The 18,928-nt window shown below is 34.1% G+C and overlaps 3 protein-coding genes across 6 annotated transcripts in view; 2 read left to right on the plus strand and 1 right to left on the minus strand.

Moving 5' to 3' along the window:
* The first annotated feature begins 1,277 nt into the window (after positions 1-1,277).
* On the plus strand, positions 1,278-3,424 carry LOC108751370 (sideroflexin-2-like). Its single transcript, XM_018491493.1, has 7 exons — positions 1,278-1,459; positions 1,533-1,731; positions 1,965-2,135; positions 2,238-2,439; positions 2,738-3,036; positions 3,139-3,186; positions 3,313-3,424. The coding sequence occupies exons 2-7, from the start codon at positions 1,544-1,546 to the stop codon at positions 3,422-3,424; spliced, it is 1,020 nt and encodes a 339-aa protein (XP_018346995.1). The 5' UTR covers positions 1,278-1,459; positions 1,533-1,543.
* Positions 3,425-4,602: 1,178 nt separating this feature from the next.
* LOC108751460 (sideroflexin-2) lies at positions 4,603-10,301 on the minus strand. Of its 4 annotated transcripts, none has more exons than XM_018491678.1 (9): positions 10,241-10,301; positions 6,995-7,184; positions 6,494-6,664; positions 6,047-6,245; positions 5,693-5,818; positions 5,427-5,493; positions 5,215-5,314; positions 5,030-5,077; positions 4,603-4,939 (listed from the first exon to the last, which is right to left on the minus strand). In XM_018491678.1, the coding sequence occupies exons 2-9, from the start codon at positions 7,150-7,152 to the stop codon at positions 4,825-4,827; spliced, it is 984 nt and encodes a 327-aa protein (XP_018347180.1). In that variant the 5' UTR covers positions 7,153-7,184; positions 10,241-10,301; the 3' UTR covers positions 4,603-4,824. The 4 variants fall into 4 exon arrangements, with proteins under 4 accessions (XP_018347180.1, XP_018347178.1, XP_018347179.1 ...); XM_018491676.1 differs by lacking the exon at positions 10,241-10,301 and adding an exon at positions 9,825-9,899; XM_018491677.1 differs by lacking the exon at positions 10,241-10,301 and adding an exon at positions 9,711-9,809.
* Positions 10,302-10,535: 234 nt separating this feature from the next.
* The window catches only part of LOC108751459 (PWWP domain-containing protein 2A-like), a 12,594-nt gene continuing 4,201 nt past the window's right edge, over positions 10,536-18,928 (plus strand). Inside the window, exons 1-3 of the mRNA XM_018491674.1 lie at positions 10,536-11,001; positions 17,101-17,422; positions 18,278-18,506. Coding sequence (XP_018347176.1) covers positions 10,841-11,001; positions 17,101-17,422; positions 18,278-18,506 — 712 coding nt within the window. The 5' untranslated portion in view covers positions 10,536-10,840. The remainder of the gene's footprint in view (positions 11,002-17,100; positions 17,423-18,277; positions 18,507-18,928) is intronic.

An 18,928-nucleotide genomic window follows, 5' to 3' on the forward strand; every position in this document is an offset into this window, starting at 1 on the left:
AGTTTAGCTTAGCTAAACTAAAAGTTTTCGAATGGAATAAAATACTTAAGACTGACTCCAAAAGTATCATCCCAAACAATTGTAAAGCACTAAGACAAATGTAACAGAGAAACCACAAAACAACTGAAATGTAGATTTTAAAGCAGACCTTCAGAGTAAAGTAACAAAACTTTAAAATAAAAAAAATAAACAAAAATAGGAATGCCAAGCAAACTATGCCTTCACGTGGTGCATACTAGGCAACACCAAAATAGTTCGAAATGTATTATAATTATTTATGTTAAAACATGAAATAAATTATAATTATGATTATGGAAAATAAATCACAATTTTTTTTTAACATAAAAGTAGTTATAACTCGGAGACGACTTATTTCTGAACCTATGTTTATATAGCTTTTTTTCCTTCTTTTTGGATTCCGAATCACTTTCCAAGTATTACGGGCAATTTTCCGAATACCCTGTATAAGCAGTCATGTTGTTGTATTCATAATATATAAAATTTTGCTGTCAGCAAATGTATAACATATGCAATGCATTAGTTTGTACAATATGTTATATCATGCTTAGCTATCTAGGATGATATTGTATGGAAATTGCAAGTGTGATTTTTTTTTAATAAAGTGATTATGTTTTTTAATAAAGTGATTATATTTAATAAATGCTTATATAATAAATATATAATAAATGCGTATATAATATGATTAATTAATCAAAATAGTTGGAGATATTAATATTTTTGAGAATTATTTTAAGTTTATTTCAATAATTTTTGTAATTTGTAAACGGATCACAAAACTCTCAATAAATTTTAAGTACTTCAGAAATGATATTTAAATATATGTTTAATTGATACTTAACCCTCTAAATACCACCACAATGAGAAATGACAATAAGATTGATCGATTCGATGTCGATTCCATTATCATTTCTCACTGAGACTGGAGATCCAAAAGATCCCAAAGTTTTTTAATCATATATATATATTATAATTCATAGTAAAAATCCATATCCATAAAATGCGTAATTCTATCCTTTTGTTTGAAATATTTTTTTATGAAACATATTTCTTAGATTTCTTAGAAGATATTCAGGTACTTTTTACGATTAAAAGTATTTATCAAAGCAACGAATAGTAAAAGAATAAAATCAGTAGTCTGCCTCTTTTTTTTTCTACCACACGCAATATCGACATGCAATGTAGAAAATGTATAATATATACTTTATCTATTTATGTCAAGAGATTTGATTGCAAGTTCATGATGTACTGTCAAATACTATTGTGACAAAGTGCCATTTACATCGAACAGAATAAATAAGCGCTATGAAACAAAAAATGCCGGAAATCATATCAACATTATTACGCATCTCTTATCCTTAATTACAATTAAAACTGTTAGCGTATCCGTCTAAAAAATTGATTTAACAAAACCTTTTTCGTATTTATCGTAGTCATTTTCGTATGTATATTTTTGCTTATACCAGCATTTTTAATCATAAATTCGGACCATCAAATAACAAGAGAGACATTAGTTGGGCTGACAATGAAATGGAAGGATGGTAATCTTGGAGATAAAGCCGATGAAAGTAGAATTGATGTCGATAACCCACTTTGGAGTCAGGACACGTACCTCGGAAGATGGATGCATTACAACTTCATCAGCGACTGCCGCACGATACTCGTACCAGAGAACAAATTGTGGGAAGCAAAAAAACTCTGCGAAGATTATAAGTAAGTTTGTACAGTTTTCTCTCCTCCTTCTTTTTCTGAATTACGTTTTTTATCAACTTAATTAGTAAAATTTTCAATTTTGAGAAAATCATTTATTGTATAAAAGATTATTTAAAAAACTCCAAATCTAAAAAATACAGCTATTAAAAAAAATTAATATTTTCTTATTTATATAATATTAATGCGTGAGGTAATCAACGCACAATATTACAATATTTCGTTCTATTATTCAGGGCCGGAAAGGAGCCAGAGGGCATACAGAGAGAAGACATAATCTATGCGAAGAAACTCAGAGACGGGGCCTTTCATCCCGATAATGGCGAGTTCATGCATGTGATAGGAAGAATGTCCTTCCAGCTGCCCGCTTCTGTCGCCCTCACCGCCGCCATGTTGACCTTCTACAAGTTAACTTTCTACAAATAATAAATAATGCATCCCACGTTCACAAATTCCCGATCAATTCTCATTTGATTTTCTATTTTTATCGTCCGCTATATTTCCGTCAGATCCGCCTTCAGTGTGATAACATGCCAACTAGTTAATCAGAGTTTCAACGCGTTTGTCAATTACACTAATCGAAACGTGATGAGTGATGATCCGCAGGATACCGATGTTATCCACCAGGCATTCATGCTCGCCACTGCAGCAAGTTGCGCGGCTGCTTTGGGATTTAGAAAACTATTTTTCGGCCGAGGAGTTCTCTTTACAGTTAATTCATTTTAAATCTGATTTTTTGTTCCATCCTTTCCCGATTCTTATTTCATTTAAATATAGACATTCGAACGTCATTGATCAATTATTTTAATCGTCCTACATATTCAAAATAACTACTACTGATAAAACTCTGTAACGTCAAAAATCTAATATAATTCGTGACCTCAAGATCATCGAATATTCCATAGAATTGTCATTTGTTAAGAATTTATTAAGAATTTGTTTTTATTTTAAATATCCAAAAGTATAATTATAATCCAAAAATGAAAAAAGTCAATTATCTTTCTCGTAGAGATTCGTTCCGTTTTGTGCGGTTGCTGTCGGCAATATGGTAAATCTCCCCATCATGAGGCATCAAGAGATCGCGCGCGGTGTTCCAATATTTGCTAAGAACAGTGACGAAGTGTTCATCATGAAGTCGCAAGTGGCCGCCGTCAAGGGTATTTCTGAATGCGTTCTCACAAGGATAATAATGGCCGCGCCCGGAATGCTGATGATTCCAGTCATTACGCAACGAATACAATCGTATTGTTTTTACCAATTTCATCCATGGATCACTTTTCCCGTCGAAATCGGTTTATGCACACTCTGGTAATTTTTAGAGATGACGTTGCGCAAATCCGCACGATATAAAATATTGATTAATTACCTTCGGCGCATAGTATTTTAATCAATATTTTCTTTTTTCTTCAGTTTATTAGTCATGATCCCTTCGGCACTCGCCATTTTTCCGCAGAAAAAGTAAGGATTTAAATTAATTCTGAATATTTTTGGACAATAAAAAAATTAATTTTTTAAAATCAGGAACGTATAGTATAGTATAATATAATATTATACGTATAGTATTAACAAGCTTTTTCTATTAAGCTCGATGAACCCAGAACTATTAAAGATATACCCGGAGGAGTACGAAATATTTCGAGAGAAAATGGGTCAGCGCAAACATCCGAATAAAGTTTACTATAACAAGGGACTGTAGACTATATAAATAAATATAAAATTTATATTTCATTTTATAAAATAAATGTATATGTATATGTTATTAGATTTTCCATGGGATCTATAAAGTTTTTGTACTATCGAAATATCAAATTATAAAATGATTAAAGCTATAGAGAAAATAATAGCTATTCAATTATCGAATAACATTTATTGACACAACATTGTCATCATTATTATGTTTTTCAATAACATATGTAGTAAAGTTTTTTTATTATATCAACTATATATGGCAGCATGTTTACTTTTCGATAGGCTTCTCGAAATTTAATAACATTAATAACATTAAGTAATATTTTAGTGCATAAGTAACGTTACACTTAAAACGTACGAAACTTATAAATAATATTAAGACGCCTGAGAGGAACAATTAAGCGCTTATTGAAATCAAATTATTGCTACAATTTGTAATTATAGACATCGATAAAGCACCAATTTATATTGTTGACATTTTATTCTTAAAGGCCATGGCACATAAAAAAAGCAAATCAGTTAATCACAGTAGAAAATATAAGGCAATAACAGAAGCAGTAGCAAATTTAAAATATTGTTCACTGCTTACATTTTGCTGCTTAGGTTTTTTTTTGTGCACCATAGCTTTTACTATAACATCTTTACTATTGTATCGTGAGCTAACTTCTCTCTCATTGTAATACTTCAGTGTATTGATGGAATTTTATTTTATCACTTCGTGGATATTTTGTGACTAAATACTAATTTAAATGTCAATGTTAATATCAATGCAATGGTCAAAATTTAATACTTTAAAACTGTGCGTAAATGTTCAATATTATTATTATTATTATTAGGCGTTAGGAACTCGAAAGCTCATTGCCGCAAATACCAAACCTCGCCACTGTTCCCGTCCCTGAGCAAGATCCCTCCATTTGTGACCCTCGTACCCCATTTCGTTAAGGTCCATTCTAATATTATCCTCCCATCTACGTCTTGGTCTACCCAATGGTCTTTTCCCATCCGGTTTACCAATTAATACTTTATATGCAATTCGATTCTCATCCATACGCGCCGCGTGACCTGCCCATCTTAATCGACGCGATTTTATGACATTAATAATATCCGGACTATTATATAATTGATGTAATTCTGCGTTGTGTAATTTTCTCCATTCGCCCGTTTCCTCATCGCGTTTTGCCCCGATGATTTTTCGAAATGTTCGAAATGTTCAATAGCAAATATAAAATATTCCTGCTATAATAATTGACTATAACTAAATGAGTTATATTACAGTTTCGGATTCATCTCTGATCCAGCAGAAGAGTTTAACTCGTCATTGTGCCATTTAAAATAACGATATTTATAAAGGATGGAATAACACTTATTTTATCTCAATTTCACATAAAACTAGAACTTCTCATAACATTATAATTCCTTGTTGAAATATAAATACGTCGGTAGTTTACTGCCTTCACAGTTCTTCGTTAGTAGCTCATAGTTTTCCGGCTCCCAGCGTTGTAAAGTAGTTGCATTAATGGAGCTTAATGGACGTGGCATAAAATAAAATGTTAAAAATAAAATATTGAAAAAAGAATTTTCGAATACGTAAAGTATCAAAAACATTATTTACCAATTTTGTGGGAATAGCGCACACGCCGTCGGCACCATAAACGTCAACCTAAGATGTTTCATAAAATACAAATTTCACATACTAATTATTTAATGACAAAGATAAATGATAAGAACATAATTATTTAATGACAATGATAAATAAATGGTAAGCAAAAATAAGATAAAAAAAGATGTGGTACTCACGAAATTCCGCACATCATAATTTGTATCGGTGCATGCAGTGGTTTAATTCTTTGCATCCACGCGTATTTTTCCAATTTTTCCATTATGGGCGGTAAGATAACTGTGGAAATTATCATTTTAATTAGTTAAATTTATCATTATATAACGAATAAATTTTAAAAATAGAAAATTTTAATAAGTAATTTAAATTGAGATGTTTGATTGATACTTACGCATGCCGGGTGCGCACATGACGATTCTCGAAATGACAACTTGACTGATGCCTTTCACAGCTGCGAGCTAAAATCGTTTAATAACGTTTACTAAAAATTTTCAACACGTTAAATTTAATAAGATTTGGAATTTCGAAATTTAATATTATCTTATCTTGCAAACTTACGTTTGATAAAATGCATAAATTAATCTTCATATGTTTTTTGTGTAAAATTGAGCAAATTTTACATACAAAATTTAATAACCAGCGACAAGTAATGTATACCTTTGATTTTGTAAGTTTTCTGCCGTTCTCGTCAATGAGATCCACGCCGTTTACAATTTCGTTCTGCCTCATTAGAGGGATATTAGCGCAATTAGCGGCTGCCACTGCGGCGAACGGAACGTATCTCTAAAATATTTTTTTTTTCTTGTATTCAGCAATTTAGGTCGTTAACAATCTCAGACACGTTTTGTTTTATAAATTATATAGGATAGTATAAAAATCAAAGTTTCAATATGGTCGATTTTACAGGTTAATCAACTACTTCAAATTTCGTTAAAAGGAAAGAATCATTAGTCATTGGTGTCAAATCTGGGATATTCTATGTGATTTTCAAACTGCTCTCACAAAACTTACAGTCATTAGAGGACTGGCGCGCTTCTCCCAATACGATTTACATCCTATCGCAGTTATCATCGCCGCGACGGTCGCACTAACATAAGCTACACCTAGCTGATTAGTCGTTACAGGACTGTTAGCATTCCTGTTGGTGTAATTGACGAGCGCGTTAAAGGATTGGTTGACCCATTGCCAAAAAACTACTGCTTGAGTCGTCCTAGATAGAATTAACATCGTCAAAAAAGAAGTAATAACTTAATTTAGACTGTGTGATAAATTTTTTAAATAAAATCACAAGAATTCAATTAACAACAACCTTACATGTTATTAAAATTAAAATTAAATAGATAAAGTGAATACTTATTTTTCTTGACTGTTAAAAATGTTTTGACTTTTTCAAAATATCAATATGATTAAACAAAAGGATTTTCAATGACCATCGATCGAAATTACTGTAAAATGTACCTGTAGAACTGAAGCATAGCGCCGGTGATGGCCATTCCACCCGGCACCTGGAAGGACATTCTACCAAAGACATTCTGCAGGTCGCCGGTATCCGGATGAAAGGCAGACTCGTACAGTTTCTTCGCATAGATAATTTGCTCTGTGGTAGTATTGGCTGGCTCTTTGCCAATTCTATAAGGTACGAAGTACGAAGCTTTTCAAACAATTGAGAATATGCTTGCGTCAAATGCAGCAACTCATAGGTATAGTCTCATTTTCATTCCCAATAATAAATTTTAATTCAATGGAAAAATTTACGTTGGACTTATCTTGAAATTTCTGGATGGTTTAAGAATTGGTAGAAATAAGTATATTATATTTAATGTATTATCAAAATAAACAAAACAGAAATATTTAATGTATTATCATAAGTGATACAAATTTTTTTAATAGTAATGCGCGTCGAATCGACTAAAATTAAAAAGAAATTTCGTGACGAATAGTATAAGTATTTCCTATCACCTGTATTGTTCACACAACTTTTTAGCAGCTATCAGCTCTGATTCTGGTTTGACGCAGGTACGGAAGTCTGTCATCCACGCAAAGTATTTCCATCTTCCCACGAAGGTGTTTTGATCCCACAGAGGTTTGTCTAGGTCCAATCTTTCATTCGTCATCATGTCCAATTAAGAGATGTCTTCAGCACAGATCTCTAATCAAGATTATAATTCGTAAAATAATGAATTATAAATTTAGAAAATTGATTTTATATATTATAATACAATTAATATCTTTCCTTTTAATATATTTTCATACGGTTTATTTTATAATAAATTAAAAATCATTCGATTTATACGCGCGATAAAGAATATACAGAGTGTCCCAAAGGTAATATTTTAAGACAAGATATACGTACTGCAAGTGTTATACAAATGGTTACTGGACGATGGACGTTCTGCGCGATCGTATGTTTCGTATAAGCCGTGCTTCCTTTCATAATGTTACAAGAGAGGTCCAACAAAATGAGAATATATTTATAGTTCAGTACGCGAGCTATGCGCGTGAAAATAGTGCGCTGCGGTCAAGCATTTTTAATTTATACAAAGCAATTTTTGCTTCTTCTTGTCATCGAAATATTACGTAATATTTTTCCACGAGTAGAATAAGCATAATAGATAACAAATACACTGCCGTCTATTATGAGTTACAGAGCAAAGGATAAAGACTAGTATTTATTATTATTATATATACATTGTACGTAAAAACCTTTAAAGCAAATTTAGTGAAAAACGAATTGTATCATTAAATAATGTAAATTAATCTTTTACTATTCAATGTAATTTTTAAGTCAATTCAAAATAAGATTTTCAGTTTTGTTTCCTTTTATATTCTTCAACAAAGTCTAGTCTAAAATTAAATTAATTATACTATTTAAAAATATTTAATTTTGTGCTTTGGGTCTAAAAAAAAATACAAACTTATCATTTATATTTTTCCGAATTTATATTTCTATATATTATAAAATTTATAAATTTTTTAAAGATAATTTTTTATAATAGAGCATCTTTTTTATTTTGGCATATTATATCAAAAGTTTCTTTCATAGCTCTAGGAAATAAATTTAATATTTCTCTAGTAATTCTCTTTTCAATTCACATTACAGATGCAAGTCTAAAACTATGGAAGTTTAAGTTTACGCGAATATTTACATATCCATAATAAGCAAATATATATTATGTAAGAAATATTATAAAAGGACATTTCGCGAAAGTCTAAATGATGTTGAATCGTTTGCAACGTCATGATGGAATTGATAAATAAGCGTCATTGCGTATTATCAGTGTTGTGCCATTCACATGTCGCCGCTAATCATTTGAATGCAAACCGTAATTGTGCAAGTACGTATCACACACTCAAAGAGCCCTAGAGCACATTTTTTATTAATAAAATTATCAAGTAAAAACATAGCGTACTAGAAAAAATTGTAACAATTAAGGGGATTCTAGAGCCTCCTGTATTACCGATAAAACTAGCGTTTTTAACGTTTTTGTCCCTGTCAAATTTCTTCATAGTAGTTTAACAGAATAAAAATTCCTTTTCCACAATTAAAATGTATATGCTAATGTACTTATCGCTGATGTATTTTGTGTTTGAAGTTAAAAAAAATTAAAAAATTATAGATTCCTTTATTCATTTTACATTTAGCGTTGGCCGCTATACTGAGATAAAAATGAATTAAAAAATCTGTAATTTTTTTTCCAGCTTTGAACACAAAATACACCAGCGACAAGTACATTAGCATATACATTTTAATTGTGGAAAAGGAATTTTTATTCTGTGAAATTACTACGAAGAAATTCGACAGAAACAAAAACGTCAAAAATGTTAGTTTTATCGGTAATACAGGCGGCCATACTCCAACATCCCCTTAAATAAAATTTGCTTTTATTATTTTTATTGTCGTTAACTAATTTAATTTAATTGAACAAATTAATTTGGTTGATAAGTAACAAATTTTTTTATTATAATCATAATCCTTCGTCGGCAATGTGAAATGTTCACTCTTCGCAATCTTTATCTTTGATCTTTAGTGTAAATTTTCATATAAAAATTTTTTTAAATCTAAATAAATTTTTTATATATTTAACGAATGCACAAGCTTTAATGAATTTTTGCTATCACAGAAATTAGATTATTTTACTTATTTCTTTATAGATTTAATTTTATTTATTAAAATTTGCAATTGAAAAATCGACTGTGCTTTTAAAGTCTAACATTTCTGATGCAGCTTGTTAAAAAGTTTTAATTTACACATTTTTATAGATTTTTCCTGATCTCTCTCTCCCCCCCCCCCTCTCATTTTTCTTTTTTATCCTTTTTTTTATTGAAATGTCAATACGGATTGTAACCGGATTTTTTATCATTATCTATTCAATGTAAACTAATTACTTAAATTACTTGTAGCTGTTGATGACGTGTGAACATAGCTTATAACAAGCATCAATATATACGCATTATTCCCGCATTATCATTATTTCTCTCATGTGTCGCTTTATTTATCTCTTCCAGCACTTGTCACAGTATATATCGACTCCGTGCTCTCAGAAAAGTTGCGGTCGAAGTGACGACCCAGTTTTTCGGTAGGACGCACCGGTAACCACAATGGTTGAACCAATTCATCAACCGGTCGTTTTTTACATTAAATGTCAATAACATAGGCATGGAGAAAGAGACTTACACCGCTACTAGGATCGCAAATTGGACCGGTAGGAATAATTTGCCCTCGATGCACTCGCGTCACCTTGAATAACTTATGCAACATTTTATCAAAGCATAAATCCTAGTCACTCACCCTGTCGTGAAAACACACGTTACTTCTGGAACTGCGCTCGGCCGTTCTCGGCCGTTCTATCTCAATGCCGGCAAGTGCCGAACCGAGATGTGCGGCGAACGCCAGCAAACGCCAGCGAATGCCGAATCCAAAAGGAGCGATAACCGCATGTAATAATCGTACGACGAGACCTCTTATTACGCTACTGATATCGACGAACGCGCCCTTCAATGGAAAAGTTATACCAGGCTGCGTTCGCGTAGCGCTTACAATATTGCTTGTAACACTTTCGATACAATCTAATCTCACATCATTGCCCGTCATTTTAATTATATAAATAATCGAAGACTGGAAAATTAGAGATTTACGAATGGAAAAGTACAGCCACAGATATGGAATTTACGCTTGTATTTTCGTGTTAATTTGCGCATATTTACTTCTCTGAAAATTTTGCCATCGGTTGGCAGCATTGTTTATCAGCCAGGAAATTGCAAAAAATGAATGCTCGGTAGAGCCCTTTGAAGGATCATTTGATAAAAGATACGGACCTGGTCGGCCGCCTCCAGCAAGCGCAAGCGCACCAGGGGCGGCTGCGCGGCGCGGCGCAGCCACAGCCAGCTGTGTGGGCTGCCAGGTTAAACGTCCCCTCTACCAGGCAACCAACTTTTACCCCCACCTGCCCCCTGGCCGTGAAGCTTTACCGCCCGCTTCACCACGCTTCACGCGGTCTTCGCACACAGCTGCAGCCGTCGTTCCTCACGTCATCCGGTTCAGACAGACTGCGAGCGAGCGAGCGAGTAAGGAAGAAAAAGAAAGAGAGAGAAAGAAACAAGGGGCGGTGCGTCGCGGCGCGGAGCGGCGCGGCGCACGAGACGACGGCGACGGCGACGACAACGATACGAGACGAGCCGCTCGCTCCTCTCCGGTCGGCTCGGTCGTAGCGGAGCGAAGCGGAAAGCGCAAAGCCCACACCACACCACACACCATCATCAGCTTACTTGCACGCTCGCTCGCAATAACTTTAAACTCGAGGCAAGATGGCGGCCGCGGCGGCGGAGACCCCGTCCGCGCACCTCGCGCTCGCCACGGGCGACAAGATCCTCGTGACCGTCGAATCCGCGCTGCCCGACATCCTCGTGGTATCTTTCATCCATGGCGCCAAGTGCTTCCAAGGTGCGCTGCTCGACGCCACTAAGAGGTAAGAATAAGGGAGAGAGAAAGAGAGAGAGAGAGAGAGAAAGAGATAAAAAGAGCGAGAGACAGAGAGAGAGAGAGAGAGAGTGAGAGTGAGAAAGAGCGATATGAAGGAAAGACCTCGTGTTGTGACTTGTTCTTTTTGTCCTATTTTGTTCCGTTTAGCGAGAGCCTTTTGTTCTCTCATCGAAACAGTGTTCAACCCTGACCATCCTTCGGCCTTTAAAGAAAAAATCGCGAGAAAAATCACCCGTTTATGGGTTCCGCTAGTTAAACCCAAAGGTTTCCGATGGGGCTAGCATTCAAAACAGCTTGGGATTAGGTGATTCATCGATTTGACGATGTTATGGCCCTTTGAAGGTTTTGCAGGAAAATGATCATGATGTTTATGTCTCTACTTTATCACAATAAGTGTTGACGATTAAATTTGCTCATTAATCAATGCTCTTTAGAAGTTTTTCTTTGCCTTGCCTTTCTGAAACCTGAAAACGTATGTCTTCGAAAATTAATCGGTTCTATAATAACCTGTATAGGTACTTTAGAGATTAGTAGATTTGAAATTGATTAAATAGTAACTATAAAAGGTATTTTAGTTGCTATCTGTGAACAGAATGACGAATATATAATGGAATGTTCAACAGAAAAGTTGATGACTAAGTTCACTTATACAGTTTGTTGAGATATGTGATGCATAAGAAAAAATACAATAAGATCGGAGTCACGAGTTCAAAAACGTAGAAAAATTTTGACTTTTAAAACTTTTCCAACGCCGCATTCAAGTTCGTACTTTGGAACAAAGTGACAATTGTTTCTTAAACCGGATATTAATGACTAGGCTCTTTTGTGCCACTCTGTGATTATTTCTTTCAATACTGCGTAGGCGTCTCGATATTTTAAAAGAGTTTTAAAAATTTGATGATATAAAATCCTTGTATACTAGTAGATTCACATCATTTTTTCAAAGTAATAATTTAGAGAAAAAACTCATTGTTCAAGGAACAAACACTAACGATATTCTTTCGCGGGTTTGATTTTTTTTTATTTTGTATTACGATTCTAAGATTCTGATGGAACAAGCGACACGAAAGATTTGAAACTCAGATTTTTCGAATATCCAAACGTTTAAAGATATCGAAATCTCATAAATTGCACAGCTGCAAAAATTTTTTATAATGATTTTTATTTTCGAATTTATAAATTTGAGTATTCTGGGATAGTATTCTAGAATTGTGTGTCGAATTCACACAAAATGAGATTAAAGTGTAGGAAAATAAGAATCAGAATAAAAAGCAAAATGATCTATGATCGGTGTAATAATCGATGCAGATGATGATTGATGTTCCATTGCTACAAAAAATCCGGTTGCTAAGTATAACTTTCAGTTTTTGACGTAATCATTGGGATATAAAGATGTGATATTTCCAATTTATATAAGAGTTTATATTCAGATACCTGGAACAAAGGCAATGCTTCAAATATCTGGCAGTGTCAGGATCCCAAGGAGTCTTGTTACATAATCGATCTAAAATTGGGCGGTTATACAAAAATATCATCAACTTTTTTACGTAGCATTCTTGAAATATAAAGATTTATCTTTCAAGCCTAACTTCATGAAACGAAGTACAAATCATAAATTGAGAGGAAAATCTATTTTTTTTGGAGTATAAAAGTATGTTTCTAAAAAAGTAGTGTAACATCAACTTTTCCAAAAATTTTATTTTTAACGAAACGTCGATTTATTATTTAGAAATAATCGGACTGATGCAAAAGATACATTAATTGTCTTCAAAACTTTAAGTTTTTTTTTTTTTTTTTTTTTTTTTAAAAAAACTTTCCCCTAACTTTTACTTTGTTTTTACAATTAATACCTTATTATGGCTCCTTCATTTTTAACTTTTTAAATGTCGTAGCCAGTCGTACCCGTCCAAGCTGAAACGTAGATCGGAAGATTCGAGAGTTTTAAAATTCAAATATAAAGTATCAGAGGAATAATATTAAGATTCGAGATATATTTTAATTATTACGATCCACAGGATTAAGTTGTTGGGAAGAAGTTGTGGAAGTGATGCCATCCGACGGCGCGCGATGCCCGTCGGCTTCCACGATAGTGTACGAACTTACGCGCGCGAACTTGGCACGAAATATCTCATTTCCTCCGAGACGTAAATAGGTCCAAGTCCCGAAAGCTCCGATAAATTTTGATAACTTATCTGTACTTTAATAGGAAACGTATACGCGCGTGGATATGTCTCTCCTCCTGGCGCCAGCCGCAATGGGCGTGGAAGTCGTGAATTTCCTCAAATTTCACATGACTCGGCTGTCGCTAAGTCGTCATATAAATGAGATATTACATCCTCTACCCGTGTTTTTTCTGTACATATGCGTATAATTACGTGTACTCGGGTATCCCACGAGTCGCATGCTTTCTCTCCTAGCCGATTCAAATCGTGACGGAATTCTTTTCGACAATTACTGAAAAGAACGTTGGTTACTGAAATTGTTTTCGCCCGATGATGTTAATAAACGAGCAGTGGAATTTCCCATTCAATAAATTTCGATTAAATAAGCTGACGTCGAATGGTCGAAAAATAGGTGGATAAACGTAACGAAAGTTTTGCTTCACCCAGTATATGCTAAAAAGACTTTATTATGGTGACTCATGATCTCGCATAGTAAACGCACCTTTGTAATATAGTCGTTGCCGACTTCTCTGATACGAGCAGTTATTTCGATTATTGGGAAATCAACTAAGTAGCTATTATACCAGTTGACCACTGTTGTTCCACTCATACTGAGTTAATCCGCGAACTTATGAAAAGCGAGCTCCTATATATAGTCAGACCAATAACGCGTGGGAAATATACTTAAATGGAATTTACTTAAATATTATAACTACCAAGTTTGTCGAATGCAATTAATCAACTTAATGAATTTCATTATTAAAGTTTTATCATAAGGCTGTTGAGGTTTATTGAACTTGATTATATATTATTACAACACCTGAATTAAATTTTACTATCGAATCAAACTGAATTCACTGAGTGTTATAATTAAAATAGATGTTAAACCGATTTTGTTGAAAACTATCACTTGGCGAGTAAACTCATTTTCATTCGACGTTACGTAATTATCCAATTTGTTCAATCTTGAGATCGGAGTATAATTTCGATGATTTTGTAATCGCGCTGGTCCCGATCGGCGCCAATCACCCCGGACTTTTCGTTTGAGCGTGTCCTATTTATCCGAATAGCAATTTTGCTCTTGCAATCGCTAGTTTTGTTCATTCAAGCAGTTGTCGTTTTTCTCAGCGCATTTTTCTCAGAAGGCAACCGGGGTTAGCCGCCCCGTGAGTTCAGAACCGAGCTCGTTGCTGTGGCCGAACAGCTGTTGCCCGTTTTCTTACCCCGCGCCCTAAGTTTTCTTGTTCAAGCTGGGCGGCCAATGGCCGCCCCGTGTCGCAATTGCACAACCATACCTAGCAGGGCTGTAAGTAAGGTTGGAGGGATCGTTTAAAGTTTGACCGATCACACACACATCAATACGTCCCAATTTAATTGCGTCGAAAGATTAATTATTTCAAAGTATCCAATGACTATTCTTATTACGTCGCTTATTTATTTTCCTTTTGTCAATTTATTGCGGTAATAATATGATGGCATTTTGGTGTTCGATTGATAATATATGAGATAGCAATTAGTTAGTATTTATTATATTTTTTTATTTATAAATGATTTTTTTCACTTCGATTATATTATAATATGTGAAAATTTTCTACAGTTTTGTCAAGTTCGGCTAGATAAGAAAAGATAAGTAATCAAGAGACAGTAAAGTTTCTGTTTACGGCCCTGAAAGCTAGTCGGGGCCACCGACCAACCAGGCCTGGCTTGTGTCATGTTGTGCACGACGGTATGGTGCGATAGAGGTTCCCATATTTTTCCGCTATATGTATTATAATTCGATATGAATTCTCTTCTGAATTTGTTTTTTTTTTTTAAATTGGTAATAGAGGTACTTTTAAAGAATTTATTAAAGATATTGATGAAATATTCACATTCATCGAATAAAAAAGTGAATTTCTCAACAAAGATTTACGCGTTCAAGATTAATTCTTTTTCCCTTTCTAAAAAGACTATCGATATCAACATTAGCATCTCAAAGAATTTCTTGAAATATACTCGAACGATAAAAGTAGAACTCCATAGATATTTATATCTGTTGTAAGATTAAGTTTTGTTTTTTTTTTTTTTTTTTTAATAAAATATTAACATATTTTTTTATTAATTCAAAATCAATTTACTTCAGCAGAATTTTTATAGAACTACGCGCTCCATTAAATCTACATTTAGGAAAGGTCGACTGCAAATCGATGATTGAATTAGTAGATGACAGTCCAAGGACATGAATTTATTAGTCTGGGGAACGGTATTTATCGATCTACCCGACATCAAGTCAAAATACGTTCCAGCTGTGTGATTCACGCATGATCCAAGGTTGAGAACCTCCATTATAGTGGTCTCGTGTTCGTCAGGAACAAAGGGAATATCGTCGACGTCTCTGAGAACGCCACCATTTGCGGGTCGAAACTGCGGATGTGTGAGTGGACACAAAGCAGAGAAACAGCCACGTATACTATGCCATAGTCCACGTTAACTGTCTGTTTTATTAACTTAAGAAATGAGTCAATTGTTGTTATAGTATATTTTTAAACAAGATAATTGAAAACGTTAGGAAAAAAACAAATTAGAATCTAATTGCGACAGGTTGAAGATAAATGAAATTCGACGTGTTATTAAGTAGAAGCTTGTTATATATACTTAGATTACAGCTCTACTAGAGATTAGATAAGCTCACGTTACGAATTTAGAATTCGAGAATGAGAGGAGGATTTGAATAATTTTAGGATTACAAACAGCAAAGTTCTGGCCGCGCGGGATCTTCGCAGAGTGCTGTAAATTCGTAACAAATTGGACAAGCAACGGTAGTGAATAGACCCCCCCCCCCTCTAATTTATCAGTTTCATTATAATCATTTTCATGTCGTGGCGAATCTGCTGATTCCCGGTATTATTCCCTCCCGGCCATTTTTCTTCCCCACGCGCGGGCTGACTCGGAATTTCGAGGGTCTGCCTCGTATCGGGACCTAGAAAATATTAATGGATATACCGTCAGAGGCTGTCGCTCATTGTACGTGCCTCTCTCGAATCAATACCATGACATGGCCGCGTTGTCGGTGCACGGGAAGCCGACGAAGCATACCCGAAAGCGTTGCCCAATCTTTTGCCATTCTCATTCTACGTTTCTATTGAAAGCTTTGGCGCAATGATCTAGCTCATTTGTCGACAAACGTAGGAAAACTGATCAAGAAATTGCTTAAAATCGCGAGAAAATTTAGTAAAATTGAAAGAATCGAGAACAAGAGAGAGTCATCATTTGTCATTTTCTAGAAGTTCATACATCAGCCAAAAGCCTTTTTCCGAGGCGAAAAAAAATAAACGTGAACGTTAAGAATCGAAATAACTAGCGTTGTATCCAAGCATTTCTCATATAAAGAAACGTAAGAAAACTTCATTAATTCTTTATTGATTTACGTTTATGTAAGATGATGCAAATGAATCTGCCACTACTAAAGTAAGTTAATCCAATGAAAAAAGTATGTAGGGTATATCAGGCAGTTTCGATAAATCCTCAAGATAGCAACGCGACACGTACACAGAAAAAATGGTTTTGCTAAGATATTAAAAAAATTTAGATATAGGTCTAAAAGTAATTTAGTTGAAACACACACACACACACACACACACACACACACACACACACACACACACATCAAAATAGTTACGTAGAACGTTTAAATGTTGATAACAATGCTGCAAAAAATTTTAACATTTTAGCAACGCGAGTTTAAGCGCCTTATATAATTATTTTAATAGTCCAAACAAAATTATTTTCTCTAGTATTTAGAAAAATTTTTAGATACTTGACTAAAACCGTTCTTTTCGAAACGACGGAAATATTGATAAGGCATCATTATCTCTTTGAATAATTAGCTTATCATTTAAACTTCTAGAACGTCGATCACAAGACACGCTTAATTGTGTTCATAGGGGACTTCCTTGTGGTGTTCAACCCCCGGAGTCGGTGCCAGACCCCGATGGCGATAAACTGGCTACGATCGCGGCGCGCTTCAGTTATTTCCAGGAAAAGAGGAACGTGCCGTCGTCGTCGGCGGCCGCCGTCGTCGCCAAGGTCGATCTCCGCAGAAGCATCAATCCGCCCGCTAGATACAAAAACGCGAGGCCTACAGTGAGATTGAGGCCCCGCCAGGTACTCTGCAGTAAGTGCCGATCGATCTGCAACGAGAACAGCGAGAACGTTGACGTCAGCAGGAAGAGGAAGCACGAGGACGCGCAACAGCAATCGCAGCAGGTACCGTGAACGTAGCTTGCTTAGGATCGTATATATATTTTTACAGAATTGTGTTTAGATTGTATACATCTCTTTTAGAAATTTAATATTAGTAGATAGTAATTAATTACTTATTTTGAGTAGTAAGTACATGAAAAGAACACTTTTGTTATTAAAAATATTTTATTTATTTATTTAGATACAAATCTAATATAAAAATAATTTTGTTGGATCATCCAAATAATTATGTGGGAAACTCAAGCAATGAGCAATGCAAAAAATTTCGGTATTCTAGCAACCTTAAGTGTCCTACATGATTATTTTAATAATTCAATAAAATTATTTTCAGATCTGTATCTACCTAAATTTTTAGATACTTCAATAAAATCGATTTTTTTCTGTGTAAAAGCACCGTTCAGTGCTTTGAATACTTAAAATAAATAATTTGCAGTATTAATTTGGATTTTTGTAAGGGATCAAATGTTTCTCTTTAGAGAGCTATGTTTTTGAAATAATTTAAAAGCAGAATATTTAATAAAGAGGAAAGTTTTTTGCATGTATGTGTATGTATATTGTGTGTTACGTTCTCAGTATTCTACAAATTTAAAAATATTTAAGAACAGAAGACTTGGATAAACCATAAACTGAAATTTGTTGCTTTAAGAAATTTAAATTGTAATCGTCGAAGTCGTCAAAAATCTGATAGCATGAATTACGTTTGAGTTCTCTTGAGTTTTTAAGCTTTAATAAGAACTTTTTTCAACAACGTTAAACTCATTGGACTTCTAGAAACTTTATTGAAATTACTGCACGTTAATAAATATTTGGCTTGAATCATTGCACGGAAGTTACTATTTTCTTTGCTGATTCTACCAGCTGATTCCGGGGTCCACAAGAAGAAGTGATCGACGTTGCGGTCAGCAACCGCAGAAAACTCAGCGAACGTTGCTATCGGAATGCCGGACAGAAAGTACGATCCAAACGACGAAGACGACAAGTTCGAGTACCGACTCAAAGCTGGGAGCATCGTTGATCCCAAAACTGTCGAGATTGCAGCCCAATGAGATCAACAACGTGATACAAAGTCCCCCCGATCAATTATCTGGTACATTTTCACTGGAAAATTTAAGAACACGTTTAAACAAATTATAGATTACGTGATTTTTGTGATTTTATGCGAATTAACTGTATGAGAAAAGATAGTCAATTTTGAATTTATTTTTCTTTAGTGAACAATTTGCTTTTGTGTTGTTTACTTTTTTCTTTTAGTTTTCTTGGCTTTAATCTTTTTAACAATCTAATGATGTCAGTTAATTACATATTTTATATGTAGAATCTTATAATTAGAAAGCATAAATTATACGAATTATGCGCAGTAATTGAACTGGAAGCTCGTTATATAAATGGAAATAGAGTCCAAATCTTGTGAATTAAATTTTTTATGATGTTTCATACATTTATTACTACAAGTTTTAATATTGTTTTTTTTGTCATATTATATTAATATTGTGTGTGTGTAAATTATTA

Source organism: Trachymyrmex septentrionalis, unplaced genomic scaffold (genome assembly GCF_001594115.1).
Source record: "Trachymyrmex septentrionalis isolate Tsep2-gDNA-1 unplaced genomic scaffold, Tsep1.0 scaffold44, whole genome shotgun sequence".
Classification (NCBI taxonomy): domain Eukaryota; kingdom Metazoa; phylum Arthropoda; class Insecta; order Hymenoptera; family Formicidae; genus Trachymyrmex; species Trachymyrmex septentrionalis.

Bases quoted from the DNA above. Each gene is read 5' to 3' on its own strand.
- LOC108751460 (XM_018491678.1), bottom strand. From the start codon at position 7,152: ATGATGACGAATGAAAGATTGGACCTAGACAAACCTCTGTGGGATCAA. The intron at 6,665-6,994 runs GTGATAGGAAAT...CGTACCTTATAG, and splicing joins AAGTTGTGTGAACAATACAG to AATTGGCAAAGAGCCAGCCA. The intron at 5,078-5,214 runs GTGAGTACCACA...GAAACATCTTAG, and splicing joins ATTATGATGTGCGGAATTTC to GTTGACGTTTATGGTGCCGA.
- LOC108751370 (XM_018491493.1), top strand. From the start codon at position 1,544: ATGAAATGGAAGGATGGTAATCTTGGAGATAAAGCCGATGAAAGTAGA. The intron at 1,732-1,964 runs GTAAGTTTGTAC...TCTATTATTCAG, and splicing joins AAACTCTGCGAAGATTATAA to GGCCGGAAAGGAGCCAGAGG. The intron at 2,136-2,237 runs GTTAACTTTCTA...TATTTCCGTCAG, and splicing joins GCCATGTTGACCTTCTACAA to ATCCGCCTTCAGTGTGATAA.